This window comes from Andrena cerasifolii, chromosome 2 (genome assembly GCF_050908995.1).
Source record: "Andrena cerasifolii isolate SP2316 chromosome 2, iyAndCera1_principal, whole genome shotgun sequence".
NCBI lineage: Eukaryota > Metazoa > Arthropoda > Insecta > Hymenoptera > Andrenidae > Andrena > Andrena cerasifolii.
The window spans coordinates 16,535,441-16,561,372 of NC_135119.1; the positions used below are offsets into that span (position 1 = coordinate 16,535,441).

A 25,932-nucleotide genomic window follows, 5' to 3' on the forward strand; every position below is an offset into this window, starting at 1 on the left:
TCTACGATAAGAAAAATTGAAATGGAATATAAATTATCGAAGATATAATCTCGCTTAGTCTTTGTACATAAGTATATTTAATATATTTAATGTGTAATATATTTAATACACACACACACATATATATATATATATATATATATATATATGTATATATTTACTTCTATATTAAATATATTACACATTAAATATATTAAATATAAAAGAACAGCCATCTTTTAGTCCGATCTACCTATGTTCACTACTACTTAATTTATAATTACCTTGCTTCTCAATTAATGACTCCTCCTATCGCTATTTATGAAAATTACTCAATCGACAGTTTGCAAGCAATAAACAGAAACTTAGCACCTGCCCCATCAGTTCCCTCCCGATTACCTACCACTTGTCCTAACCCTCGCTATCTTTTCGTCATTTCTATAATAACGGTCCTGGTACTGAACAAGGTGGAGGGAGCCAAAAAACCCCGGGGATGTTATTTAAATGGCAGAGAGACACGCCATTTAGTTTAAACGGCGCGACGGGGTAGTCCTCATTTTCCGCATAATTTCTAGGCGACCATACTTCTGCAACTGTGTCACCGCGCTACTTTATCGCTTGTATTTTCCGTCGTAAATCCACTGGCCGCTCTACGCGCGACCCTTGCCTTCGAAAGGGTCCCAGGGAATGGGTCCGGGAACTTTGCACACTGACCCAACAGTTCCGAGAGATGCGAAGCTATAGAAAGAGTTCTAAGGGGGAAGGACAAGGCTATGTAGACGTTGGGCAATGAGAAATCGCGTACACGCTTTTAGTGTGTGTGAAATACGTAACGAATCGTGGGGACCGATTTTTTTCTTTAGACTAGATATATGAAAAATATATTTATATGTCTCTTGTCGTGTTTAAGGCTGCGCGATGTGTAAAATTCATCTTATCAGGATCGTTTTCAGTTTACTGAATACGACTCGCTTGAAAGCGCAGAATAAGAATTATGAAATTCCGAAGTTATTTCTTAAATATGGAAGAATGCAAGAACATCTGCATATTGTCTTCCGAGGTTCCTTAAAAAACTGTCTAGTTAAAATTCTTCGGTATTATATGAAAAATGACGCGTAGAATATATGAGTATCCTTGAGTTCTGCTTGAGTGCGATTAGAAACATCACAAACGTCTACACCGTGTAAATTACCGTTTCTTTTTCTACAGCCTCCTCATACCTTCGCGCTGTCAATCCCTGGCGATCTGAAAGAACGTATACCATATCAGAATAACCTAATTACGAAATAGCAGAAATATATATTAATACAGAAGACTAGAAAAGTTAAATATGACACACTTTTGAAATTTTCTAAATTTTCACACTCACGACGATGATGACAACTCTAAAGTGGCATCAGAAACTTTCTAGCCACTCTTGTCTTCGCGCACTCAGTTAGGTGCAATTTAGGAAAGTCTTTTAGTGGAGCGAGTGAATCTGGATGGACCTTCGCGTTTCTTTGCCGGGCAAAACGAGCAAAGCCGAACTCCCAAACGGAAATTCCATTCGTCTGGCGCACAGACGATCCAGCCAGCGGCAATTTCGAGTGGATTCCGCGTTCGCAGCCCACTGCTTCCGGTTTCGTCTTTCCCGGTGCCGTTTCCTGCGAAACGGTCCAGGTCTCGTTCGTGTGCAGGAAAATCTAGTAGTCGTGGAAACTACGCGTCTCTGACTGCTGCGTCACAGACTTTCCTCCCCAGAAACTGCGACTTCCTCTTACTGACGATGAGTCTAGCTAAAATATAATTCGATTAAAAAATGTCTCTTCAGGGCTGAAGATTCTGTGGAATTCATTGGCCACGATCACGAGATGTTCCTCTATAAGAAGACACGAAACTTCAACTCGAAAGGTTCAGTTTGGTTACAGTGGTAAATCTCCTCTAAATACTCAAAAACAGAGACAGCATTAAAGCACATGACGTTAAATACAAAAAGCATGAAACAGAAATAAACACTTCATTGCGGGGCAATGAATTTAGGGATTGCAAACCGGTAAATCGGTAAATCGGTTTGAAGTTTTTTTTCACTGATAACGTAGTAGATGTCGACGGAATTATGCGCTATATATATGCCCTACATTGCTATACATCAAATTTTTACCGGTAAATCGCCAAATTTTTACCGGTAATTTGATAAATTACGTATTTCTCGATATTTACCGGTAAATCGCGAGAAATAGTAGCGCATATATGTAGCGCATAATTCCGTCGATATCTACTACGTTATCAGTGAAAAAAAGCTTCAAGCCGATTTCTCTATTTTACCAGAATAATTAATAATCACCCATGAAAAATTAAAATAAATGAACTCATAATAGTTATATATTTACTCATTGGAATATCAATAGCTATATTAATTACATATCTTTATTACCCAGAACAAGCAAATTTCTATGTAAATAATAAAATTAACTTAAATAAAATTTTTATTTATAAAATCTATACGCTTCCTCTAAGAATACTTTCAACAATCCCTAAATGAATGATGTGTTACAAAAAACGAAAACTACAACTTTCTGCTGTCATTATAGTGTTTTAAAATAACTACGAACTGATTAGGAAGTGACCTCGAGAAACTAGAACAGGAAAGTTTTAATCAATCAAATACATTAGAGGTAATCAGAGAAGCGATAGACAATATTTTATCGTACTTCCCAATGAATGCATTATCCCAATAATCATTGCATTATATTGCTGAGTGTAGACTCAAGTTACTGCAGAAGTGCTGGAAATTCCACTGCCATTAATCGATTGTTTCCCGTTCTTTCTCGTCTCCACAATAGAGGACGGTCGTCCAGATATCGTATCGGTGGTAGAAAGTTCACACGTTGGGAAAAAAGTCAAGGCGCGAATATATTTTGTTTTTTCTTGCGCAAGCCATGGACGGGCCGGATCCGATCGATTAAAACGAATCGGTCGTTTCTATTCGACGCGACGGGTCCCAGCGTCGTCGGGTCCAGATACCAGATAAGTGAACTTCCTGAGCCCCTGTCGCGTATCGATCCGAATTCCGATTCAATTTTCTACGCCCCCGACGCACACGGCGAAACGCCATGCATTAAACATCGCGCATAACGCATACCGTCCCGCTAATCCACCCGGCTGTGTAAGCGCAACAGCCTCGATACAAATTTAACAGAGATCGCGTATGTATGCGCGTGTCCACGGTGAGCAGGACCATTTCGAACGGTTCCTCCACGATTCGAGAGCCCAGATACGCGGCGAGAAGTATTTGCTGTTAAAATTTTTATTATTTCTTGAGCATAATTTATTTATTATACTTGAACATAAAGTACTGGACATATTGCGTCACTCGAATAAGTACGTTATCAATTATTTTTATTAGAAAAAATAGTATTATTATTGTATATTACCCTTTAGTTTACAGTAGTGGGGATAACAGTGAGGATTGCTTATAAACGAAAAATAATGCGCGATCAAAAGGAAGAGGGAAAAATCCCAAGGTAATTAGTGTGGCATTGTATTGTTATTACATATTACCCTTTAGTTTACAGTAGTGGGGTTAACAGTGAGGATTGCTTATAAACGAAAAATAATGCGCGATCAAAAGGAAGAAGGAAAAATCCCAAGGTAATTAGTGTGGCATTGTATTGTAGATGATACGTTTTTTACACAGTTCGCCAAAAGATAAAGGCGAGTCAACGTTAATCCCAAGGTCGCGGATACTAACGACAGAGTTCAGAGTGTCTATTGTTCAAAAGTATAAGAAGTTAAACATAAGTGGTGTTTGTGTGTGAAATGCATGACGTGCCATTCGGAGGTATTTAATGACATTTCATGTCACTCTGCATCAATCACAGAACCTGCTTAGGTCACGCGATATAACACCACCATCGCCAGGAACAGAAGTTAATGCAAAATTTATTTATTTCAAACATGTGTAGCTCACTATCTCGGCCAAAATAAGTTGCGTACGAATCATTTTATCAGTCATGTTCCTATAAAAATTGGTTCAATAAATATTTCCAGTGGTTACTGTAAATGGTATGTTCGACTTTTTTGAATGTTAGGAAATATTTAGTTATGTACTTTTTAACCCTTTCGAGGGTCCGTGCGATCGATTGGCTGGATGGACCTTCAACATTGATACTTTGAAACAAGAACAGAGACAAGAGAGCCTACATATAAAAGCGACAATAAGATGCTATCAGCAACTAAACATACAGTGACTCGCATTAATATTCGGACACTCTTTAAAATCGCATAACTTTTTTAGAATTGGTCCAAACAACTTGAGTTTTTTAGAGAAGCTAGAAGGATTAGTTTGCTAACTGACGCGTTTCGTCGTTTTGACAAAAAAATGTATTTGGTTGGAATAGCGAAAAGAATAGTAAAGGTCAATTTTTAAACTTTTTTTTGTGAGCTTGTAATGAAATTAAAAAAAAAGCCGTTTGTAGATTGCAGTAAGTTGTATATGTGCCTAAAATTTCATCAAAATCGGTTAACGTTGTTCCGAGCTACAAACGTTTAAAGATCGCAGAATAAGGTCTAGAATCGCGAAAATTCCCGTAATCAGCGATTCTCGAATAGCTTCTGCTAAGCTAAAAAAGAAAAAAAAATGTGAGCTTCGAACTGCGACCTTTCGTACAAGAAACGCAGTTGTTAACGTATATTCTATTAATTCTACAAGCAGATCTGAACTTTTGTCCTACTTTCTTCGAATACCTACTTCATCTTTGTAAAATTATTGATATTTCGTGACCTGGAAATATAAAACCCTCCGTAAGCCTCGGATAACCATAAATATCGAAAGCGTACAATAATCGACAGCCATCAAAGGACCATTAGAATTAAAGGCAGAGAAGTATCCGTCTGCAAAAAAAGGTTGATCGATTTCCTTTATTCCACAACCCTCTGACTCCTGTAACGGTATACATACGCATGCAAACGAACCGTTCCTCGTTCCCAGGTTCTCGACAATTCGCTGTAACAACTTCACCCGCAGCAAACTCGCGAAACGATTATCTCGTTGGCTTCTGCGCGCCAGCGGGAGGAAAGTGAATAGCACGCGTTCCCTAATCGAACGGACAGTTGTTTACACGAAAATGATGCAAATCCCGCGATACCAGTGTTTCCTTAACGACGCGAACGATGCGCGACGCGCTCGGGATGGTCGATGGAGGAAAAGGGGTGCCGATCGCCAGCGGTAAAGTTTACCATAATAATTATACGCATCGGTCGCGCCTATTACGCGCGCGCCTTATAGGCCCAGACGCGAAATAACTATAATTTACGCGTATCACCTTATTCCGTATGCTGGCTGCGGTCGTAAAGTATTTGGCCGAGAACACCAGCCACCGTCGAAAATTATAATCGACCCCGCGAGTTATTTAAGTTAACCAATTTCATCTGGCCCCGTCTACCGTCCATCGTAGGACGCGTCCTGCGGATAAAGCGCGCGGGGCTCGATTTCTCAGCTCGGGAGACCGCCGAGCCGCGCCGGTCGGGGCTGCTCTATTATTAGGCGTAATGGCCCGGGAAAACTTTCATTAACTTGTCCGTTGCCTAATTCATGAGACGACCGACGCGATACCGTGTAATCCGCCCCTGCCAGCCCACCGCTGACGGGGGGAGATCCAGTCCAATCGGAGAAACGATTTTGTCGGTGGTAGGTGAAAGGGAAATGATTTTTTGGGCCGACACTTTCTATCCAACTGAGGTATCGATTCCTTTTTGGACATTTTAGACTTGGTTTCGGGGGGAAAAAAGATTTCTTGAGAAATGTGTTATAGCTTTTGAGTAAAAAATTTTCAAAGACCACCCTTCTTTCGGCCTCCTGACTGAGCATGACCCCTTGAAGGGGTAGGTTACCCTCAACAGCCCAAAATGAACCCCATCTTCAAAAGCATATTCTGGGTGTAATAAATGAATATAGAGATAATTTTTGTTTTAATTTTTAGGCGTCATTTAGTTGATTTAATGCGCAAAAAGAAAATTTTAAATATATTTACAGGAAAAAGGGTATAAATATAAATGTGAGGGCGCGTGCGCGATGCACCGTTTGACGGTGAACACGATTCTGGACAGGCGAATTACCTAAAACACAAAGTAAAGGCCTTTTTATAATCTGTAAGGCAGTGTCCATCTTGTGCAGGAAGCAAAATTTTGATAAACAAATTAATACAATTTTTGTATTGATGTTTCTGATTTCATCCTTTCTTCATAGGAAAAATATTTTTTATCTTTTTTTTTAAGAATTTATATTGAAAATGTGGTCCCAACACATGGAGGGGAATATTTTCCTGCAGCTCGCTGTAAAAACGTAGTTTCTGGGAAATCGCATTTAAAGTTGGGCATCGTTATCTGATCTCATGTACAGGCTCGTACATTTTTTACTGCAATTCCTTCAATTTTTGGAATTTCAGGGCCCATTGTTCCGATCACGTAAAACCTATTGAAGAATGTGTTTGCGGACGGTAGGCTGCCGGTTATACGGATAGTGTGAATCTACCTTTAGTCGGAAGTAGAAGGGTGCTTTGGAGGGATAGGGTGATATTGATTGGAATGGGAATATCGTGTACGTCGCTTTGAAAGAGGTATTTTGTTGCATCAAATTTTGGCGCCGGAAAGGAACACTTTCAAGATTCCCATGCTGATAGAATATAATTAGAAAACGTGTACAGAATATACAAAAGCCATTCGATTACTAAGCTATGCGCGCGTTTCCCGAAACTGTCCCAAGGAGTTATGGATTCGAATAAAAACGCCAAATCCGCCCGACAGGGATTTCAATCACACCTTTCTGCCACCTGTGGGGAATTAAAAGAACCACGCCACCTCAGGAATCCCGGAGAACGGATCTATGAAGTCTTACCAACCGCAAGCTACTCCACTTACCGACCTCTACTTTCGTATAGATCCTTCCTTTCCTCCCCTATACCGACAGCATGCCAATTTCCCCTAGAAGCTTCACGAAAGAGTAGCGAAAACGTCGCCAGGGCGTCGACACAGCCGAGATCCTGTCCGCGATCTTACCGACACCTTGTAGATCCACTTGGATCCGCGGGGTATAATGATCGCGCATAGGAATTATCACCCAATAACGAGCCACGGACGATTACTTTAACGATCCTTCTAATGGGTGCACGAGCAGAATTTTTACAATCCAAATGCCCGCGCGTCCTCTTGTACGATTCTAAGTACAGTCTATACTTCTCTGGCTTATTATCCCGAAGAGTTGCGGAGCCTGAAGGGTTTGCGAGCGGCTCGCGTGTCAGTACCGCGATCCCTGATTAAAGGAATCTACTTAAATGGATGGGGAGAAGGAAACGGACAGATGGAAAAGGGGCAACCATGAACAGTCGAAGGGAGGACAGGGCTGAGAGGAAACGGACCAAGGTGTGCAGTGGAAGTCAAAAGAAAGTTGAAGAAGTGAAGACTGTTGAACAGAAGAAGGAACCTTGTATGCCTGGTTCGCCTTGCATAGAGTTAGCAAGCTCCCGAGGGTGGACTACTCACGGCAATCTGGCAAGTTCGCTATCAGTTGTTCAGGTACACGTAAAGGAGCACAAGGTTTCATGCTTTCTTCTGACCACCACTGTGTGGTTAGCGAGCTACTTTGTCGGGGGATGGATTTGTGCCTGCGGGCGTCCTCGAGGAACGAGATGTGCAAGGGGGGAGGAAAGGCAGGGATTGGAAGTTCTGGTTGGAGTTCTGACTCGCGTGAGCAACACGGTAGCGAATTCCGTGGCCTGACGTGACTCGCAGCCGTACAAAGTAACTTCACGGTGGATTGAAATTGCCGCCGATCCTCCTGCCTCTCGAGGGGGGTTTCTGCGATGGCCGCTGAGATAGGGCCAGCGATCGGGGGAAAATCGCGTAATTGCCGCGCTATGCACGCGAGCCCGGCGTATTTCGATAAATTAGAGAAAAACTCGCGGTTGACATGATAGTTCGACGTCTCCTGGGAGGACGTTTCAGAACCAGTGGAGATGTGTCTGGATTCGTAGAAGCTAAGGTTAAGGCAAAAAAGACCATGGGCTCGCAGACCTCGATCACTCAGGATCTCATACACTCGACCTGAAGATCAAGAGAATTGCGTATCCACGAACTAGAGTTCTTGTGTCTGTTAGAACTTATCCAGATCCTCGAGATCCACCTGGAGATCCTGCAACCTTCAAGATCTTTAGAAATCTCTGAAACTTCTGAATCAACATTCACCTGAGAATCCTGCAACCTTTGGTACTTGAAAAGGATCCGTGGTCCACGGTTTCAGAATTCCTTTCACATGAATCTCGAAAACCTGCACTCGGCCATGTTGGATTCCCAGAGTTTAGTGATACAAATGGAAATGCAAATCTCCTGTACTTGGGATTACCAACATCAAACCCTAAGGGTTCCAAATCCACTGTATCATGTTCCACAGATTCGCAATCATCCATGCATATCAACTCACGTTCTCAGAGTAGTAATTACAGATTTACCGAGCAACATACATGCAGCACAGATAAACCTGATAGAGGAAGAGTTCTATCGTACTGTTTGCTAAATCCTTAACGACGCCAATTTCACCCGTCATACCTCGTAATTATGATCCTTGAACAGCTTGCGCGTCCATGCCGGCTGCACGACTGATGCAACCTTCTTTTCCTTCGTCATCCCCAATGCACACACCGATCACTGTTTCTTACTTCGCAACAGAAACGATTTCCCACGTCACCGATCTGTCCCCGGTGAAACTCGACGATACCTTCGTCTCCATCGAAGCGACCAGGCCGCGTGCCTAAATTTCCCGATGCACGACAAGCCGAACGGCGAGTAATGACTGGTTCGGCTGTACCCCAGCGAGCAGAAATTGCGCGCGTGTCCTAGAGTACTGCACGCGTGGACGTCTCGACTGTTAGATGCATCACGACACAGCAATTTCCACGATGCGACGAGTCACGGGAAACAAATATTATGATCATTAGGTATTCAAATCTAAGAAAGAACCTGTTTGTCGGATGCAGTTTGAAGATACAATAATTATTTATACACGAACGTATTAATCTTATCGTGTGTACATTGCGGCGTAGGTCTGACAGATAAACTATCTACATATCTGAGTTTTGGATAAACTTGCCGACGAACTGCGCCCTCGCCAGAGGCGGATTCAGGAGCCTTTCTTGGAGGGGGCGAAATATGTGAAAGTTCATAAGTACATTTTTCAACCCTCTTTTACTAGATTTAAAATTTGCTTGTAACTTATATTTTAATATCTCTATCTGATACTAAAGCCTAAATAATTGAATTCACATTAATTATTTATACAGAATAATGCACAGTGTCATAATATTTTTCTATTTTATTACTCTGGATCCGCCCTTGGCCCTCAGCGATTTCGATGAGCTTCACATATGATGTCAAAGTCGTCATTCTGAACAACTTTTTCTTTTGACAATATTGGCGGTCGGCCTTACTTTCCAAGATATTGAGGAAAAACTGTTGCTACTGCTACATTTAGTTCTGCTTATATATGTACACCACCGTGGCAGTGTATACGTGAACACTTGATCGCTGCACATCCACTGTTTCTCCGTATATGACGCGCGGTGATGGGCAGACAACATGTATACCGGGTAAACTGAGCAGGGGCCCATTTTTCGAGAAACTAAAGCGATAGTTTACTGAAAACGGGTTCGGTATAATAATACAGAAAAAAAATATAGTTTAGATAAAATCATAATTTTGTTTGCGGATGGGGCCCTGGTGGGCCTTCCGAGCAGGGGCCCAGGTGGCAAGTGCTCATCGACCGCCCTGTTAAATCCGCCACTGGTGAGGAGGTAGCTTTTCGATAAGTTTACCGAAACAGTAGATAAGCGACGGTCCCGTGCCGACACTCTGCTTCCAGATTATCTGTAAACAGTAACGCAGCAACATTTTCTTGCTGCGACACCACGCGTGGACCCGTTAGATACGCATGCTACAAGCTGCCGCGCAGTGTTTAACAAACAGAAGACAATCGCCGATAGCGTGATGCTGCACACACTGTGGCGAGAGTGCACGTATACGTAGAGTACAATTGTATAATATCGAAAGTTTTCCTGCGAATATTTCGGAAACTAAGGCCGACCGGCAATTTTGTCGAAGGAAAAAGTTGCTCAAAAGTCGAGTTCTGCAGCATATGTGAAGCTCATAGAAATCAGCGAGGGCCCAGTTCATCGGCAAGTTTACCCAATACTTTTGATGCTTTTCAAAAAATAAAAACGTGAACCCCGGCTAAAACCATGCGCAGGGTCTCGAATCACTCGGCACGGAAACGCGGCCGACGCCGTTTAAAACTTTCAAGTGTTCATCTGAAGAATCAATCGAGAGATTTGGATTTATGTTAACTTTAGCGAAAACAGCGAAACAGCTGCTACAAGCTCGTACGTTATCACAGTAGTAAATTTATGAATTCTTCTTAGTTCAATCTGTTTGTCAGTAACATGCATGTCATCCTGTGTTCGCAAGTCTCTATATCTTCTTTAATATGCAAATTCGTTATCTTCTGTACAGAATGGTATATAGACCGAGAGGACAAGAATTCAATTGAAAAATATTCGCTTGTAATCAGAAGAAGCTACATTCATTTAGAATTGCATCACATATTGCGGAACTATCGTTTGATGAACCATGACGTTTTCAAATGGTAAAAAAGATAAACTTCATTTGACATATCTCACATAATTCTAGCATATGCAAAACTTGCTTTCAAATTAGCAATTCAATTTAATTCAATTTCGAAGTACGTAAGTAACGAAATTAGTCAATGCTTTGAGTACGGCAACGCTGTTTCAATTTGATCGGCGCAAGAAATTCTGAAAAACTTAATCCTCCTTTCGGACTTAGCATATACATATAAAAGCTCGCTTTGAAAAACTAGACAATATAGAAAAATTTGAGAGACTTCTCACTTAACAATTCAGAAAATTTGAACTGTCTGGAACATGCTGTGTATAACAGTTTCTATAATATTATAATAGTTTCTGCAATACAAATTATAAATATATTGATCAAACAAAATCGCATGAATTTCCTGATCCCTGGGAAAATTCATATTTACTGCACATTTCATCCACGTACATTGCATATTTACATACCTCTCAGCTTGAAAACGCTTCTGGAGACTAAGTACTTATCGCGAAGGCTTGAACAGGCACGTCCAGTAATTTAGTCGAGTAGCGAATAGTGTAGTAATTTACGATTGTATCGCTAAATTACTCGACTAAATTTTAGTGTCCGCACACGGTATAACACTAAATTAATGGACGTGTACAGTCTGTATAGTGAAGTAGTTATTGGGGCGATGAATAAGTTATCTATTATCTACTATTGTGGAGTAGGACATGACATTCAGATTTCATCAGTCTTGGAGGGGATATTTCTATCTTAGAGCACGTACATAAAAGTCTCGGCGCTTCGATAAACGTCATTATCACCGTCGCCGTTGTCCACGCGTTGTGCTCGCAACGAGTGGTGTTCTGTACGTTGAAATGTGGATGTTGTGCATTCTGTGCCATTGAATTCAGTCAACTGTTTCTTTCCTACTGGGACGTGAATCTTCTTACGAAGTGTATATACATATGTATACATATAACATCTCATAAATTCATTTTCCTGTTTGCGCACCAGGTATTATACAATCATTGTCTTCCTGCTTGAGATCACGGAAATAAACGCACCACAATCTTACGTTATTCTCACTGTTCGGTTACAAAAGTCGCAACGCTTCGTTGTAATACAAAAGGGCGTAGAATCCTACCCGAGTTCAATGTAATTATATTATATTTTCCAATCCTTTGATTTGATCAGTATTAACTTTGTACCAGTTCCTTCAAACGCAAATTTTTATTCTACTCTCCTGTCGCTCAACAAAACTTTTACAAGAATCTGCTGCATCTTATTTTTAAACATAGTAAACTGACATTCCTTCTTTTTCATATTTCTTTGTGTTAGGCGTATCTAATTTTCAGGCTCGGCGGAGAAAATTTTTGCCGAGTGTGGAGTCCGGGGGGAGGGGGGTACAAATTAATAGATTAAATTTCAACAGCCTGAAAAGCAGTAGTACCCAAAGAATATAAATTGGTAAAATGCCTTCTAAATTTCCGAATCTGGAATTCCATACAGCAAAATCTCAAGTGTGGAACCCTCCACACATTCCGCGGAACTTAGGCGGGCCCTTTTCTACTAATATAGCAAGAAATATCGCCTGTCTCCAATCAGTTTCCTCGATTCATGAAATCTGGCGCCGACAGAACTCGAAAAGCTCTACAATAAACCTTCATCCTTCAGGTCCATTCAAAATGGCGTTGTTGACTCCTTACTGGGGCCTGGACGGGATCGTAGTCGTCCTGTCCCTCATAGCGGCCGCCTACATGTACATGACGCGGAAATTCAAATACTGGGAGAAACAGGGGGTCGTGGAGTTCTCTCCAACGCCGTTCCTGGGTAATTTCGGGGAGTGTCTCATGCAGAAGAAGTCGCCACCGGAGTTCATCAAGGATATGTACGACAAGGGCAAGGGGCTGCCCTACGTGGGAGTTTACATTTTCGACAAGCCTGTCTTCCTGGTGCGCGACCCTGAGCTCGTAAAGCTGATCCTGGTGAAGGACTTCCACGTGTTCAGTGACAAGTACGCCTCGGTGGACGAGAAAGATCGTATCGGATACGCGAATGTCTTCCTCATGAAGAACCCAGGATGGAAGGTCCTCAGGGCGAAGCTGACGCCATTCTTCACCTCTGGCAAGCTGAAGAGGATGCACGAGCTGATGTTGATGGTAGCCGACGACCTGGACAGGCATCTCGAGACGCTGCATTTGGACGGTAATCATTACTCGTCGGTCGGGACACTGGCTCCAGAATTTAAACCGGCTACATGGGAAGAGCGTTGGTTTCAGGCGCCGGCAACGAGGTGGAGATGAAGGACCTCTGCGCGAACTTCACCACCGACTTGATTGGCAGCACCGCTTACGGTCTGAGGGTGAACTCCTTGAACGACCCGAAAGCCGAGTTCCGCGAGCAGGGGAGGAAGATCTTCAACTACAACATACTGCGCGGCTTCGAACTTCTCTCCGTGTTCTTCATACCGGATATAGTCAAGTATACGCATGCGACATTCTTCAGCAAAGAGTTCGGCCAATACCTGCGCAATGTCTTCTGGGATGTGTTCAATGCACGGGTGAAGTCGGGAGAGAAGAGGTGCGACCTCATCGATCTTCTGATGGATCTGAGGCAAAAGTACGGCTCCGAAAACGATATGGGCGGATTCAGTGAGTTGCCCGTTCGATATTATATTAATTCTCTGCTTAAGCAAGATTTTCTATGGATTTTATAAGTTTATCAATAGATGGATTTTATAAGTTTATCCTGATAAGGATATGCTTAGTAAAAGGGAGAACGAAAAAGTGGTGGACGAGGAATGGAATAAATGCAATCTGTGCTGTTGCACTCGATCGTTTCAGAATTCGATGGCGACGATTTAGTGGGACAAGCGGCAGCGTTTTTCACCGGCGGTTTCGAGACCTCCTCGACCACCATGTCTTTCACGCTGTACGAGCTCGCGGTGAACCAGGAAATACAGAGGACCCTCAGGAAAGAGATACTCGACGCGTTGGAGGAATCGGGCGGTAAAATTACGTACGACATGGTAAGCAATCTACAAGTTAAAAATAATGACGATAAAAGATACCGTTATTATTATTACGACTTTATTAATCCTTAAATGAAAGATACAGTACATACAGAGATAACCAAATTAGAGTAATTAAGAACATTGGGACCAAAGTACATTTTGGCATATTTGTAATTAAGCAATTAATTCAAATAAAAAATGAAAAAAATTGAAAGCAGAATAACGTATCAACTAGCCCCGCTGTGGAGTAAATTGATACGTTTTACCTTCGTCGAAATAATATTTTTTCATTCATTTTGTATGTATTTTCTCAACTTTTCATTTACAATATATTAAAGAGGAAGGACCAAAGTATATGTTAGCATATTTGTTATCAAATAATTAATTCAAACAAAATTGAAAAACATTGAAAACTGAAAAACGTATCAACTAGCCCCGATCTCCGCTACTGATTTCTGTCTGACCATACGTTGGACGTTTCTACTTGCCTCGTAAAATTCAATGACAATTAGAAATATTAAGATAATCTCGCGAGATTATCACACCGCGGTGTGACCTGCGTAATTTTATCCTGGAGAATTTCGTCCAGACCAGACGCAGCTATCGTTTTTTCCGTTCCACCTTCAGCAAATGTTGAATGAGTCCCTTTCGCAGATTGCGACTCTGCCATACCTCGATAAGGTGATTTCTGAGACGCTCCGCAAGTATCCGCCTCTGGGATTTCTGGATCGCAGGTCGAACGCCGACTACAAACTGCCGAATAGCGATCTGGTGCTGAAGAAAGGCACCCCGGTCTACATTCCCATGATGGGATTGCATTACGACCCGGAATACTTCCCGGAGCCAGAGAAATTTGACCCTGAAAGGTTCAGCGATGAGAACAAGCAGAAGAGACCGAACAACGTCTACTTCCCCTTCGGCGATGGACCGCGGCTTTGCATCGGTCAGTAAACGATCTTATTATTTCTTTTCCTACCCTCGTAATTACCATCAGCTTTCATTTCTTCTCATTCGCCCGCTTTCGAATTAAGGTTGCCCCTCTAAAGCTTGATTCGAGAGCGCTGACCAAAGTACGTACGGTCCGTAGACGAGAATGAAGGTCTCTCGGAGAAATCGTTACGGATTGTTTTTATTAAACTTGAATTTAGTAAATCACAAGTGATAACGTAAGTGGCACGTTAGCGCGTCAATCATAGACAATCTATGATCGTTTCCTGGTTTCGAAATGTTTTCCTGGAACACCTATTCAAGTTTCAGTGGATGTAAGGGGTTCTCTGAACTTTTGATGCGTGTTATTACTATGTTTCTGTACAAAGTGTTTGTATGGAAGACGCAAGGTTACGCGCTGCATGCGTGCGACGTTGCTTTAGGTTTCGAAATATCTCTGCAGAATGTTACGCTGGTCGTATCGAAGATATCTTTTTACAGTATGCAATTTTTTATTTTCTCGGGGTTATCGGGTCGTAGGAAAGGTTGCAGAAGATCATTGCTATCGCAATTTATACGGCACAACTTTGCGTAAGCGTATTTTAAACTCTTTTCGTCGAGAAATGTGCGCCTAACTATGGATGTCCGTTTCCACTGCGTGCACGTAATTACTTCTCAGGCTACCAGAGACAGAAAAAAGCTGTTCGTGCAGAGACTGTCCGTTTGGCGCAGGAATAGCATAATAGTGGATTTGATTTTTTGTCGTGTCGTTACTTGCAGAAATTACAACGTTAAATACATAGTTTACTAAATGCAACGTTGCGATTTCCTTCTTTTCGCGTTGCCTCGACGGTTTCGGATGGCAGGGACGTGGAAAATTCTTATCGCGCGAAGGTAACTGCTTTAACAAAATTGATTAGACGTGACTTGCGACGGTTATCATTGACATAATGAACCGATAACACCCCTTCTTTGAACCTTTAGCGAAACACGAACTTTGCGCGGAACATTTTCGATGATAACTATAGATTTGTATCGATCGTGCGGGAAAATTTTCCATTACATAATGACGTCCTAGAGCCAATCAAATGAATCCAACTTGTGATTCTTGAAAATTATTTAAACGAAATTATGCTAACCCCAATTAATAATTTTCAGGAGATACGTTTTCATTTACACTGCTGAGAATAATTAGAGAACCCCGGGAAGCTAAAGAATCAAAGGATTCCAAAGTATAAAAACGCATCGCTGTACATTTACCACCACGATACTTCCAATTATTACGACTAGTAACTTAAAATAGAACTTACCTGTCGTTTCCAAAAGCGACCCCAACAAGTGAAATCAAAACAGCACACCTCCGAACATCCGTACCGATTTCGTATTTTCTGGACCGAAAGCACAAGTGCATCCACCTCATGAGGAATTTCATTGCAGGTATGCGATTAGGACTAATGCAATCGAAGCTAGGAGTGGTTCAACTGCTGAGGAAGTACGAGGTTACACCCTGCAAGCAGACGCCTATCCCGATGGTGCTGAATCCAAAGGGACTCACCACGACATGCCTCGGAGGACTTTACCTGAATGTTCGGAAGATCACCAGCGAGGCTGGATAAGCTGCGGCTGCAATAGCCCCGCCGTGATAATTCACCGTTCTCTGGAATCTTAATATCCAAGCCCTTTACAATGTAACTTTAAGCATAGGCATGCTACTATTGTACATTGGGCAAAAGAAATCGTTGCATGCAAAATGAAAGATCCACCGTGTCATTTCCTTGGCCAGAATTCTTTGGAAGCACGCGTTGCCACGCAGGAATCACCTACATTTCCTTTCACTCACGCGGTGACGTACATATATTTATTTCATTCGCTTATTCTCATTTACAAAAGAGACTATCTGGTAGGTCGCATGACGGGTGGCCGATTCGCGACCCCCGTTTACTTACATTCAAATCTGTGTAACATATCGGTACGACACCTTGGAATCAAATGGAATGGCGGATACCGTGGACGAACGGTACCCAAACTTCTGGATCGCATACATTGCTCGGTGACGGCGCCTCGAAACATCCATCGGCGGACTGACCCCGATACTAGTTCGCTCCGCCCCCCACCACGCCACCGCGCGACAAATCATCCTCCTATCTCTCTGTCTTTTAGTACATCGTTTCCATTTAACAATGAGCGACCGAGGGAAGCGCAGTGGCGTCCGTTCGCGGAATAAACGAAAGAATTTAACACCCTACGGACTCGCCTCGATTCGCTTCTGCGAGGATTGAAAGCACCAGCTGTTCTCTTCGATGCAAGATGCAGCGGCGTGCGTAAAATGTTACGCAGCAACAGTTGTCGATTACAATGCGGGATGCTCGTGACTTTTCGCTCGGAATGTGTGCAAAACCGAGCGTTCCGTGCCCTTCAGACGTCTTCCGCGATCGATAACGATGAATGTCGCGTTTCCTGCGAGATCAATCGCCGGGGACATGGACCGGCCGCCGCCACCGAGCAGCAACGAAGCGTCACGCCGCGGCGTGGCTGGATCTGTTTCACGGTACTCTTACACACATAATAACTATACAATTCATCGTTTATAATATCGTGATAGTAACTCGCCCGCGAGCTTAGCAGTCATTTTTCCGCGCTCCATAATTCTCCTCGCCAGGTAAATATACATTAAACGCATATAATATCTGGTCTTGTTTTATTCGCGCGGTCCGCGCGCATCTCGACCTGTCCCTTCGCTACAATAATCGCCTAGCTTCCATGTCGCCGTCCCCTGTTTAACCTTCGTCGTGCGTTTTCCAGCGCGAATGTCAAACGCGACGTCGTCCAGTTGCGCCGCCGTTTCCCTTTTATTCCGTTCCTCTCCTTTAATGGAGTCACGCGAAATCGTATTCTGAATGGTAAATGAGCGATAAAGGGGGGGAGAAGCGGCGGGAGAAGTTCCCTCCGGAGCTGCCGAACGGCGAGTTTAATTCCGGTAGATGTGTATGTCGCTAATGAATTTTAAGAGCATGTTAGGTTGAAGGGAAGTTAAAGAAGACGGGGCCATTTAAGGGGAAGAATTAGAAATGATCAATAAAACAATGTTACGTCATTCTCCAGAGGATAATCTTCTCGAAAAAAAAGGAAGTACCCCACGGCCAATGGGTTCATTACGGAATAACACTTCCATTTGGACGTAATTGGATATATTGATTCCCGCAGGGCTGGCGTTGTTGAATTTATTAGACAGTCTGCAGTGAAATGCTAGTGGCAATTCTATCTTGCTGAGCTGCCAGTGAGAATAAATAAATTCCCACGACTTTTTTTTTATCGTTTGTTACTCGAATTACTGTTCTCCTCGTTTTTCACTTGACGCTTCAACGACGGCAATATTGAAATTTAATTTACGACTTAATCAATCTTGCAAGCATTCTCCTCTGAGTTAGCGATTACGTTTTTATTCTCTGTTTGTTTTTTTTTTTTTTTTTCGTACTCCCGAGGTGAGTGATAGTTTAAGAAACACGGAGCAAACGGAAAGTTGAACTTCTCCCGCGAACAATCGCATGATCGTGTGCCCGGTTCAATTCCCGTAGCACGCAAACTATTCACGAGGGAGCGTTTTCACCCGTGTGTTTCGGTAATTGGCATTCCCAGACTCTTTTATTAACGCTTTCGCCGCCGAGGCCGATGATCGGCTTGCTTTTCGTCAAATGGATACCGAAAATGGTACATACTCTACAGGCCACGTACATGGGAACTGGACTGATCGATTTCTGACATCGTGATCGTAAATTATCGTGTCCCCCACGAGAATCGACCAATTTTGATAAAACGGTCAGTTGGAAAAGAAACGTCAGGGAATTCAAAAACATGCAAATCGCAGGATTAAGGTGATACTACAGTGCACGTTTGAATTTTTCTGTTTTTATATACGAGGATCTGCAAGCATGCGGCTGCATTAAAAAGAGAAAGAGAATTAAGTTGCGTCGGGTCTTAGAATTCGAAGGAAATATTTAAGTGTTCTGTCTTTAGTGATTCGCTTTGTGCCTTTACATCAAAGCACGCACCTAACCCGTCACGTCAAAAGAAATTAGAAAGTCCTTTACCGTTATAAGCCTGCGGCTACACTTTCAAGCCCCAACCAAATGGGATTTAGTTTAGGATCTCCTAAATCTGACTTGCGGATACCTCGAAAACGAGGTCTCAGTTGCAACGCGTTCTACTACCTCTCTCCACTCCTTTGTGCGCGACGAAATTCAGTTAAAATTTCTTAAAATATTCAATCTTCAACCCCCGCGCGCAAAATTCACGTCAGTAATAAATCAAGCTAGCATATAACTACGACAACAAACGAACAGGGAAAGCATCGAACGAGTCTACCACCTCAACGTGACTCCCCTTAACCTCCCCCAGAACTGGACGCCTGAATTCGCACGACGAAGGTTACGGAACCAAAAAAAAAGCAAAAAAAAAAAATAGAAATGGAAGGTTTACAGTGGTCTCAGAGCATCTCCATTCATCATCGCCGCACGCACTTGTTCAAACCACTCGTTCCACGCGACGATCGATTCCTCGCTCGCTAATCAACTTCGCTTCGCCGCGGAGGGGGTTGAACGAGGCTACGAAACAAGAAACACGGAGGGTGGCGAGCAAGGGGATCGAGTCCGGGGGGTGTTCCCCCCGTGGGACTCCAGAGTCGCACGCTGCTCCCCGTCCTCGATCATCCCGATGCGCCTCCTTTGACAGGGCTGACCACGTGGGATCGATTAAGTTCATACGTAATTGACGAGAGTAATTGGGACACGAGGACTACCTCGGCGCGAATAAACGATCAATTGACGAGCAGAGGCGCGATGCCTCGCGGCTCCCGCGGCACCGTTGGACCATCGAGTTCCGGTTCCGCGTTCTTCGCCCTCGCCTGACCCCCCCCCCCCAACCCCCATACGGGACCCTTGCGTCCATGAATTTTCGGCGATCGATCGACGCATCGCCCCGAAAGTGACGCACCAGTCGGTGATCGTAAAAGTTCGATTGTCGGCACAGGTGGTCCGAAAGTTTTAGGAAAATCGCCTCGCAGCCGCTCGATACTGACGGATAAATCGATTTACTGTCTAGGAAGAGACAAATAAATATTGACAAAGGTCAGGCACAGACAGTGAGTGATAGAACGGCGAAAGTGTTTGATCTGGCGTCGGCGGCGGTCTGAACGGTTTCGAACTCGATTCAGGCGCAATCGGGAGCGATAGGGCGGCCTCGGCTTGGAATGGTTGCCGTTCGACGGGACGAGATCAAGCACTTTCCTCCCTCGTACCACCGGAAGTTTAATAATTTATATTATAGCGTGTATACAACGTTATATGGTTCGAAGTAGCTCGCTTGCTCGAAGACACCGTCGCGCTTTTAGCGGTCGCGGATCCTTCTTTCGATCTCTCACGCGGCTCGGGATATCGACGAGCTCCCGCGAGCGGAAATATCCGCGCGATGAGGCTTTTGTACACGACGTGGGAAGGGCTGAAAGTATTTTCGCGCAAATCGTAGTTTAAGCCGGGGGAAGAGATTCGTTGGTTTAATTATTGCGAATGAGAATGAAGAGCGTACCTGTTATTGGCAACTGTACGCGAGTGGAAGGCCTCCGAGGAAGTCGATTAAGGAAAATTTCTTGTGCAAATACGCGTGTAAGAAAGGAAGTAAGAGTTACCAGTGATCTTTTATCATTTTTCAATTTTCAAGATTAATGGGGAAGTTAGAATAACTGAATTGAACGGCAGAGATTTAATTTTGATGACTGAAGTCTTTACAGAAGTAATCACGAATCTGCGACGAACGTTGAGGGCATGTAGGAAATAAATATTTCAAGGAAGAATCAAGGAATTCTAGAGTCGGACTTGGTTCGAAGGTAATTAGAAGTATCTGCGATACAAATCCACAATCAAGGTTATTGCACTGAAGAAAAGCAGGGTCGCAGTGGACAAGGGGATATTGATGACGAAAGAGCAGAAAAAGGATTCACGATGATAGACTTCCAGTCGCTCGGTTGTTCGAAGCAATTCGAACGAATCTCTCCCCGCGACGTCGAAGTGAAAAATTCGAACAAGCGTTACGCAGAATGAGTTTCTTCCCGGTCTACGTGTACACCGTAGAAAACGAAGAGATGCCCAAAAACCGAGTTTTGGGTGCTGAAGACAATAACGTAAGACTAGAGTTCAACAATACATGCGGTTTTTAATCGCCGTACAGACACACTGATGGAGTAGTATAAAAATATAAACATCTGAAAATGAAAAAGCGTGACACCGTTTTAGAGAAACTGATTGCTGTGTCGAGGCTGACAGACGCGTGTGTAATGGCGCTGGACGAACTAATCACGAGGGTTGTTCTCCGCGAGGGAGGCTACGTTAGGCTCTCTACGTTCACATCCTCCCATCCTCCCCTTCGCTGAACGGGTTCTAAGATAATCCGAGAGCTGATTCGTCGATCTATTAAAAATTTAGGGGCACGTAGGTAACGATCCCTCGTCAACCATTATAAAACAGAAGTATTGTCTCCGATAAGAAAGTATCACACGTACAAAATGTCCCATATCGTCGATATTATTAGTGGCTTTAAGAAATGTGTCAGATGATGGTTGAAATATATCGACTGGAACGATTATAATGTAGCATTCCAGTCGAAAAGCTTCAAATTCATTTGATACAGTCTTGCGTCGCTATAGTTTCGATTATATTTGCGTGGGAGAATTAACATGGGATACTCTGCAGATTTTAAGAATCATTCTTATATCGGTACATGTATGAAACCTAAATTATTATCTGACTTCCACGTGTCAACATTGCGTATTGGAAGCGTGTTCTGTAGTTTTGTCTAGACCGTAGCTACCTCCGTAAAAATTTGATATCTGATCCCACTGATATCGATCTACACGCGTCTTGTAGTTATTTTCGATTGATACCCCGATTTTTAACTGGCAGATTTGAGTGGTACATTTCTTAGATTGCCCCACTTCCATTGTTTTTTTTTATATCTTCCTTAGAAAGAGTCTCTTCACTTAGGCTTTGGTTTCACTTTGGTTTTACCGAATCATACTTAGCAGTGCCTTATCACTTTCCATAAATAAACGACGATCCGAACGCGTGCATGGATACCAGTGTGATCTGGAATCTTTAATGGAGTACACGTGGTGTTATAGCAGCATCTCGAGAGTGCCTCGGCTTTAAAAGACCATACCTCAGCGGTGAGCTGAGATGTTGGCAGAGTTGCAAGCCTTACCAATCGCGTAAATAAGCCCAAAGGTCTGCAGCCCACGAATTGGGACACAATAATCCCCTGAGGAGATCCTCTGTCAGTTTAAGCTCTGAGAGCAGATGGGGCGAAACAACCCTTACGAGCCTATATCAAGAACTAGAAGTACCCTATTCGAATACCTTAGTTTAAGCTGTAATGTGGCCTTTGCAACTCGCAGCATTATTCTCACTTGAGCCTTCTGCGCGGCCTGAGCTGTGATGAGTTTGCTACCTCAGATCGCTACTGCTATCTCAAGAACAAGCTTCAGGCTCTGAGGGATGGTGAAATCAGAATCGAAATAAGACCGAGTGGTCGTTCCAAAGCGCGTGACCAAGAGTTGCTTCCGCACCCGCATCTGATTACCTTCTCGAACTCTCGTTCAGCGACCCGAAGCAGCCATTTGACTTTGCTCCCATATAAAATTCACAACTCTGGTAAAACATCAGAACACGTTTCCAAAGGAATGAACCGTTTAAACGCGGACGCCTCGAATAGCGGCGATCGTAAGACCACAAATTCGTGAGAACGCGTACCATTCCAGCCGCTCGCAGCTTTTGATCAGAGGAAGACAGCTTCTCGCGAGTAAAGCAAACGGTTATTCAGCCGTTTCATTCATCTAAATTTCTGACAGATCAACAGAATCGTTCTCCCGCACGGCTTCTCGCCCCTATCCTCGCGACGTTCCACGAAAGTTTCCCATTTTTCTCCTTCTCCTTCGTTTTTTCGTTTTCGATTGTTCGATTAGTGATTCGACACGACGTGCCCGTCTGAATCCGTTTCATTTTCTATCTACCCTATACGCGCTTGCTCTCTCTCCCGTTAATTATATAGATTTGCTTTCTTTATACGACTTCTTTCCTTATATATTTATATATTTATATACGTACGCTCTCGTCTCTCGATGGGAGTTGCATAGCATTTTTTCCACGTCTTTGTATACATCTGCGTCTTGCATATATTTATATATATATATAGTTTTCTTTTATGTATATATATATGTATATATGTATAATAACGAACAACATTAATGATTACTCATTAGGCTATTCTTTTTTTTTTCTTTAATTGGACAATAAATAAAATAGTCTATATACCGCGCCATCTTTGCTTTCCATTTTTCAAACAGTGCATCCTTTACCCTTCCCCTTCATTCGTTCCACTTTTCGTCTCCATCTTCCCTATTGTATCCTTCGTACGCCCGTCGAAACGAATATCGATTCGTTCCCAATCACGTGCTTTCTACCTCCAAAAAAGGCTCACCTTTTACAATTTTCTATCTCCCCCCCCCTCTCTCTCTCTCTCTCTTTCTCTGCCTTTCTCACTCTCTGCCTTCAGAACGGAGATCGATAATTAGGAGCAATATACATATATTTGGTATTTGCCACCTGTTCGACAGTTTGGCTTCGATACGAACGTTAATTACACTCACACATTCTCTGGCTACATTTGGAAACAGCTAATCGACATACTACACGCACGTACTAAGACATTTTGAATTGCGTTTGATCCTCGCGCAACGTCCGGCTTCACCCCCACCGCGCCCTCGTACGTTTTACTTCGATCCATCGTTTCGCGACATCGCGGACAAAACGGTCAGAAAGTCGATCGAATTTCCTCGAGTTTCTCGTACCGAACAAAAAAAAAATTGAGAAAAAAATCCACGAGCGATTCTTCTAGGAATGCAGATTCTATTAGGCAGAGGATCGGCATGGTTCCGAATCCCTTGTACAGGATCCAACCGATCGTCGTCGAGAGATCGCGTCGCCCCCCCCCCCTCCTTCTCCTACAAACAACCCAAAAATCCCAGGCAAAAAATACCTCGCGAGGAACGTTTACCGCGCGAGATCCGGCTGAACGATATTTCCAAACTGAACAGAGATCGTGGCTCGAATTTTCCCGCCAAGTGGATTGCTCGTAACGAAGCTACGTCGGAAGACCACCACGCGAACGCCCCGGACCGTCACGCCAGTCTCGACGGTCCCTCGACCCTTTTTCCATTTCCGCATCGTCAACGATCTTTGGCTCCGTCAGCTGTTCCACCGGTCGTCGACGCCCCCTGGACCGACGCGCGACAAGCGGCTAGTCTAGCCTCTCGAGGACCGGCGAACGAAACGTTCACGCTTTAACCGCTGCAACAAAAGAAGTTCTCAGCCAGCCACCTGTGCAGGCCGGACAACTGTTTCTCGGACGAGTCCTCGACCACCAGGCGGTATCACTTGATCTCCTCGCGGCTCGGCGAGCGGGCAGGGTGCGCGGAGGACAGGGGAGCGTCGGGCGCCTGTCTCTTCGGCCGGAAGCTCGCCGTCAGGGATGAGATCCAGCCGCTTGGGGACTGGGAGCTCTGGTCGTGCAAGGAGTCGCTGTTGCTGTTGCTCCTGGTGCTGTCGATGCTCATGCCGGACTTGAATCGCGATAGCAGGCCAGGGGACGACTTCTTGGCGACCGCCGGCGAGGCGAACACGGGCTTTTTTCTCGACTTCGTCGAGTCCTTGCACAGCATCGAGTCGAGGCTGCCCGTGTGAGGGCGCTCCTCCGCTTTCTTTGGCTCCAACGATCCGAGCATTGCGTTCTCCGCCTGCTTCGCCATCTTCGATATGTCCTCCATGCTCGCCGAGCTTCTCCTGATCTCCACCTTGCCTATGCTCGCCTCCCCCAGGTCCTCCCTGGACGCGCGCTCCGCCTTCACGACAATCACCGGCGTCTGATTATTCCCGCGCACGTCGATCTCGTCGAACTCGATGCCCAGATCCTTCTGGTCCTTCACCTCCTTCAGGCTCTGGGATTTACCCTCGGGATTGGAGAAGTTCCGCCTGTGCTTCGACAACGAGCTCTCGCAGACCGCCTCGGTCAGTGCTTCCAGGGACGCGGAGGATCTCTTGTCCTTGACGAACACCGTCCGCCATATCCTGTTCTTGCAGTCCGCCGATTTCCTCACCTTGGGCAGTGTCATCGCTCTCTTGTCCACCGAGGACAGCTCGACTACCGTCGCGATGGCCTTGCCCTCCTTGGCCGGGGGCTTCATCAGGTTGCACCGCTTGCAGATGGGCAGGGAGTTGTTCTGCCTGGAGGACGTGGTCGCCGCTGTCGCGTTGGTCACCCAGTTGCTCTTGTTCAGGGTCTTCGGCACGTGCTTCGTGGGCTTCAGCGAGGGGCTATCTTTCGAGTCGAAATTGATATTCAGTCGGTCGGTTAAGTTCCTTATTCGCGAGAAGAAGGACCTGTGGTTGTTGGAGCCCGCCTTATCGTCGCAGCAACACCACAGAGCGATGGCCTCCCGCTGGACCTCGTTGCGACTAGACCTCACCTCCTGATCGTTCTCTACCAAGCTACTCGCCTTCTTCAGATTATTTCTCTGCTGCGCCTCCACCACCACGTTCCCGTTCCCCTCGATCAGCCTAACCTCGGTCATCTTCAGGACCATCTCGTCCTTCTCCAGGAACCTCATCCTCTCGTCCGACCTGGCGCTGACTGGCGAGCTCAGGTCACTGCCGAGATTCTCCCCTTTACTCCGCCTTCGCTCGTGCTCTCTGACAGCTCTGGCCAGGTCGTGATTATGATAATCCAGCGAGGACTTCTCACGGCTACCCTTCCGGCTACCGGGGTAGCTTTTCCTACCTGCTGCCGGGCCAGCTATCGTGCCCTCCGTCGAGATCTTGAACTTCAACGTCTTCTCGCTGACCTCGACCTCCGTCGCGGTCTCCGGGTCGGAGGTCTCGAGGTTGTCCGCGTCCTCCGCCGTCAGGTTCTCCGTGATGTCCTCGTCGGTGGACCGCGATCTCGAGTGGACCGTGCCAGCGGACCGTTTCGAGCGCATGCTATGCGACGAGGTGGACTTCACTACCATCGACGAGCCAGTGCCACCCGATTGTATGGTGGTCAGCGTCGATTCGCCGAGGTCCGCCACGCTTTTCCTGTGATGACGCTCGTCCTTGGCCGCCTCGTTCAGTCTACGATAATACTCCAGAGTTTCCCTCACCGGCTGGACTATCAGGCTCTGGAACAAAGTTTTCGAGGTTGGTGCTCGTCAGTCGTTCGTTCCGATTTCTGCGCTTTCAAATGGGAGTTGAGACTTTCAAGGAGGGGAAAGGTGCTTTCCTGGGAGTGAAAGGTTT

The 25,932-nt window shown here is 44.5% G+C and overlaps 2 protein-coding genes and 1 long non-coding RNA gene across 6 annotated transcripts in view; 1 reads left to right on the forward strand and 2 right to left on the reverse strand.

The window, feature by feature from the left end:
* Window positions 1-214: 214 nt before the first annotated feature.
* On the reverse strand, window positions 215-9,018 carry LOC143378813 (uncharacterized). Its single transcript, XR_013088364.1, has 3 exons — window positions 8,560-9,018; window positions 1,349-1,754; window positions 215-1,224 (listed from the first exon to the last, which is right to left on the reverse strand). It is a non-coding gene; the product is annotated as an uncharacterized LOC143378813 (long non-coding RNA).
* Window positions 9,019-11,349: 2,331 nt separating this feature from the next.
* Window positions 11,350-16,313, forward strand: Cyp6aq1 (cytochrome P450 6AQ1). Of its 3 annotated transcripts, none has more exons than XM_076806815.1 (6): window positions 11,350-11,482; window positions 12,292-12,822; window positions 12,897-13,268; window positions 13,461-13,645; window positions 14,285-14,573; window positions 15,995-16,313. In XM_076806815.1, the coding sequence occupies exons 2-6, from the start codon at window positions 12,303-12,305 to the stop codon at window positions 16,171-16,173; spliced, it is 1,545 nt and encodes a 514-aa protein (XP_076662930.1). In that variant the 5' UTR covers window positions 11,350-11,482; window positions 12,292-12,302; the 3' UTR covers window positions 16,174-16,313. The 3 variants fall into 3 exon arrangements, with proteins under 3 accessions (XP_076662930.1, XP_076662929.1, XP_076662931.1); XM_076806814.1 differs by having other exon boundaries at window positions 11,419-11,572; XM_076806816.1 differs by lacking the exon at window positions 11,350-11,482 and adding an exon at window positions 11,610-11,631.
* The window catches only part of Pde9 (phosphodiesterase 9), a 155,572-nt gene continuing 145,705 nt past the window's right edge, over window positions 16,066-25,932 (reverse strand). For both annotated transcript variants that reach the window (XM_076806793.1, XM_076806792.1), the window contains exon 12: window positions 16,066-25,814. In XM_076806793.1, coding sequence (XP_076662908.1) covers window positions 24,033-25,814 — 1,782 coding nt within the window. In that variant the 3' untranslated portion in view covers window positions 16,066-24,032. The remainder of the gene's footprint in view (window positions 25,815-25,932) is intronic.

What these genes read in the sequence shown, in the direction of transcription:
- Cyp6aq1 (XM_076806815.1), top strand. Translation starts at nt 12,303, where the DNA reads ATGGCGTTGTTGACTCCTTACTGGGGCCTGGACGGGATCGTAGTCGTC. An exon ending in AAACGATATGGGCGGATTCA is followed by an intron (nt 13,269 to 13,460) that starts GTGAGTTGCCCG and finishes CGATCGTTTCAG; the next exon opens with AATTCGATGGCGACGATTTA. An exon ending in TGGACCGCGGCTTTGCATCG is followed by an intron (nt 14,574 to 15,994) that starts GTCAGTAAACGA and finishes ATTTCATTGCAG; the next exon opens with GTATGCGATTAGGACTAATG.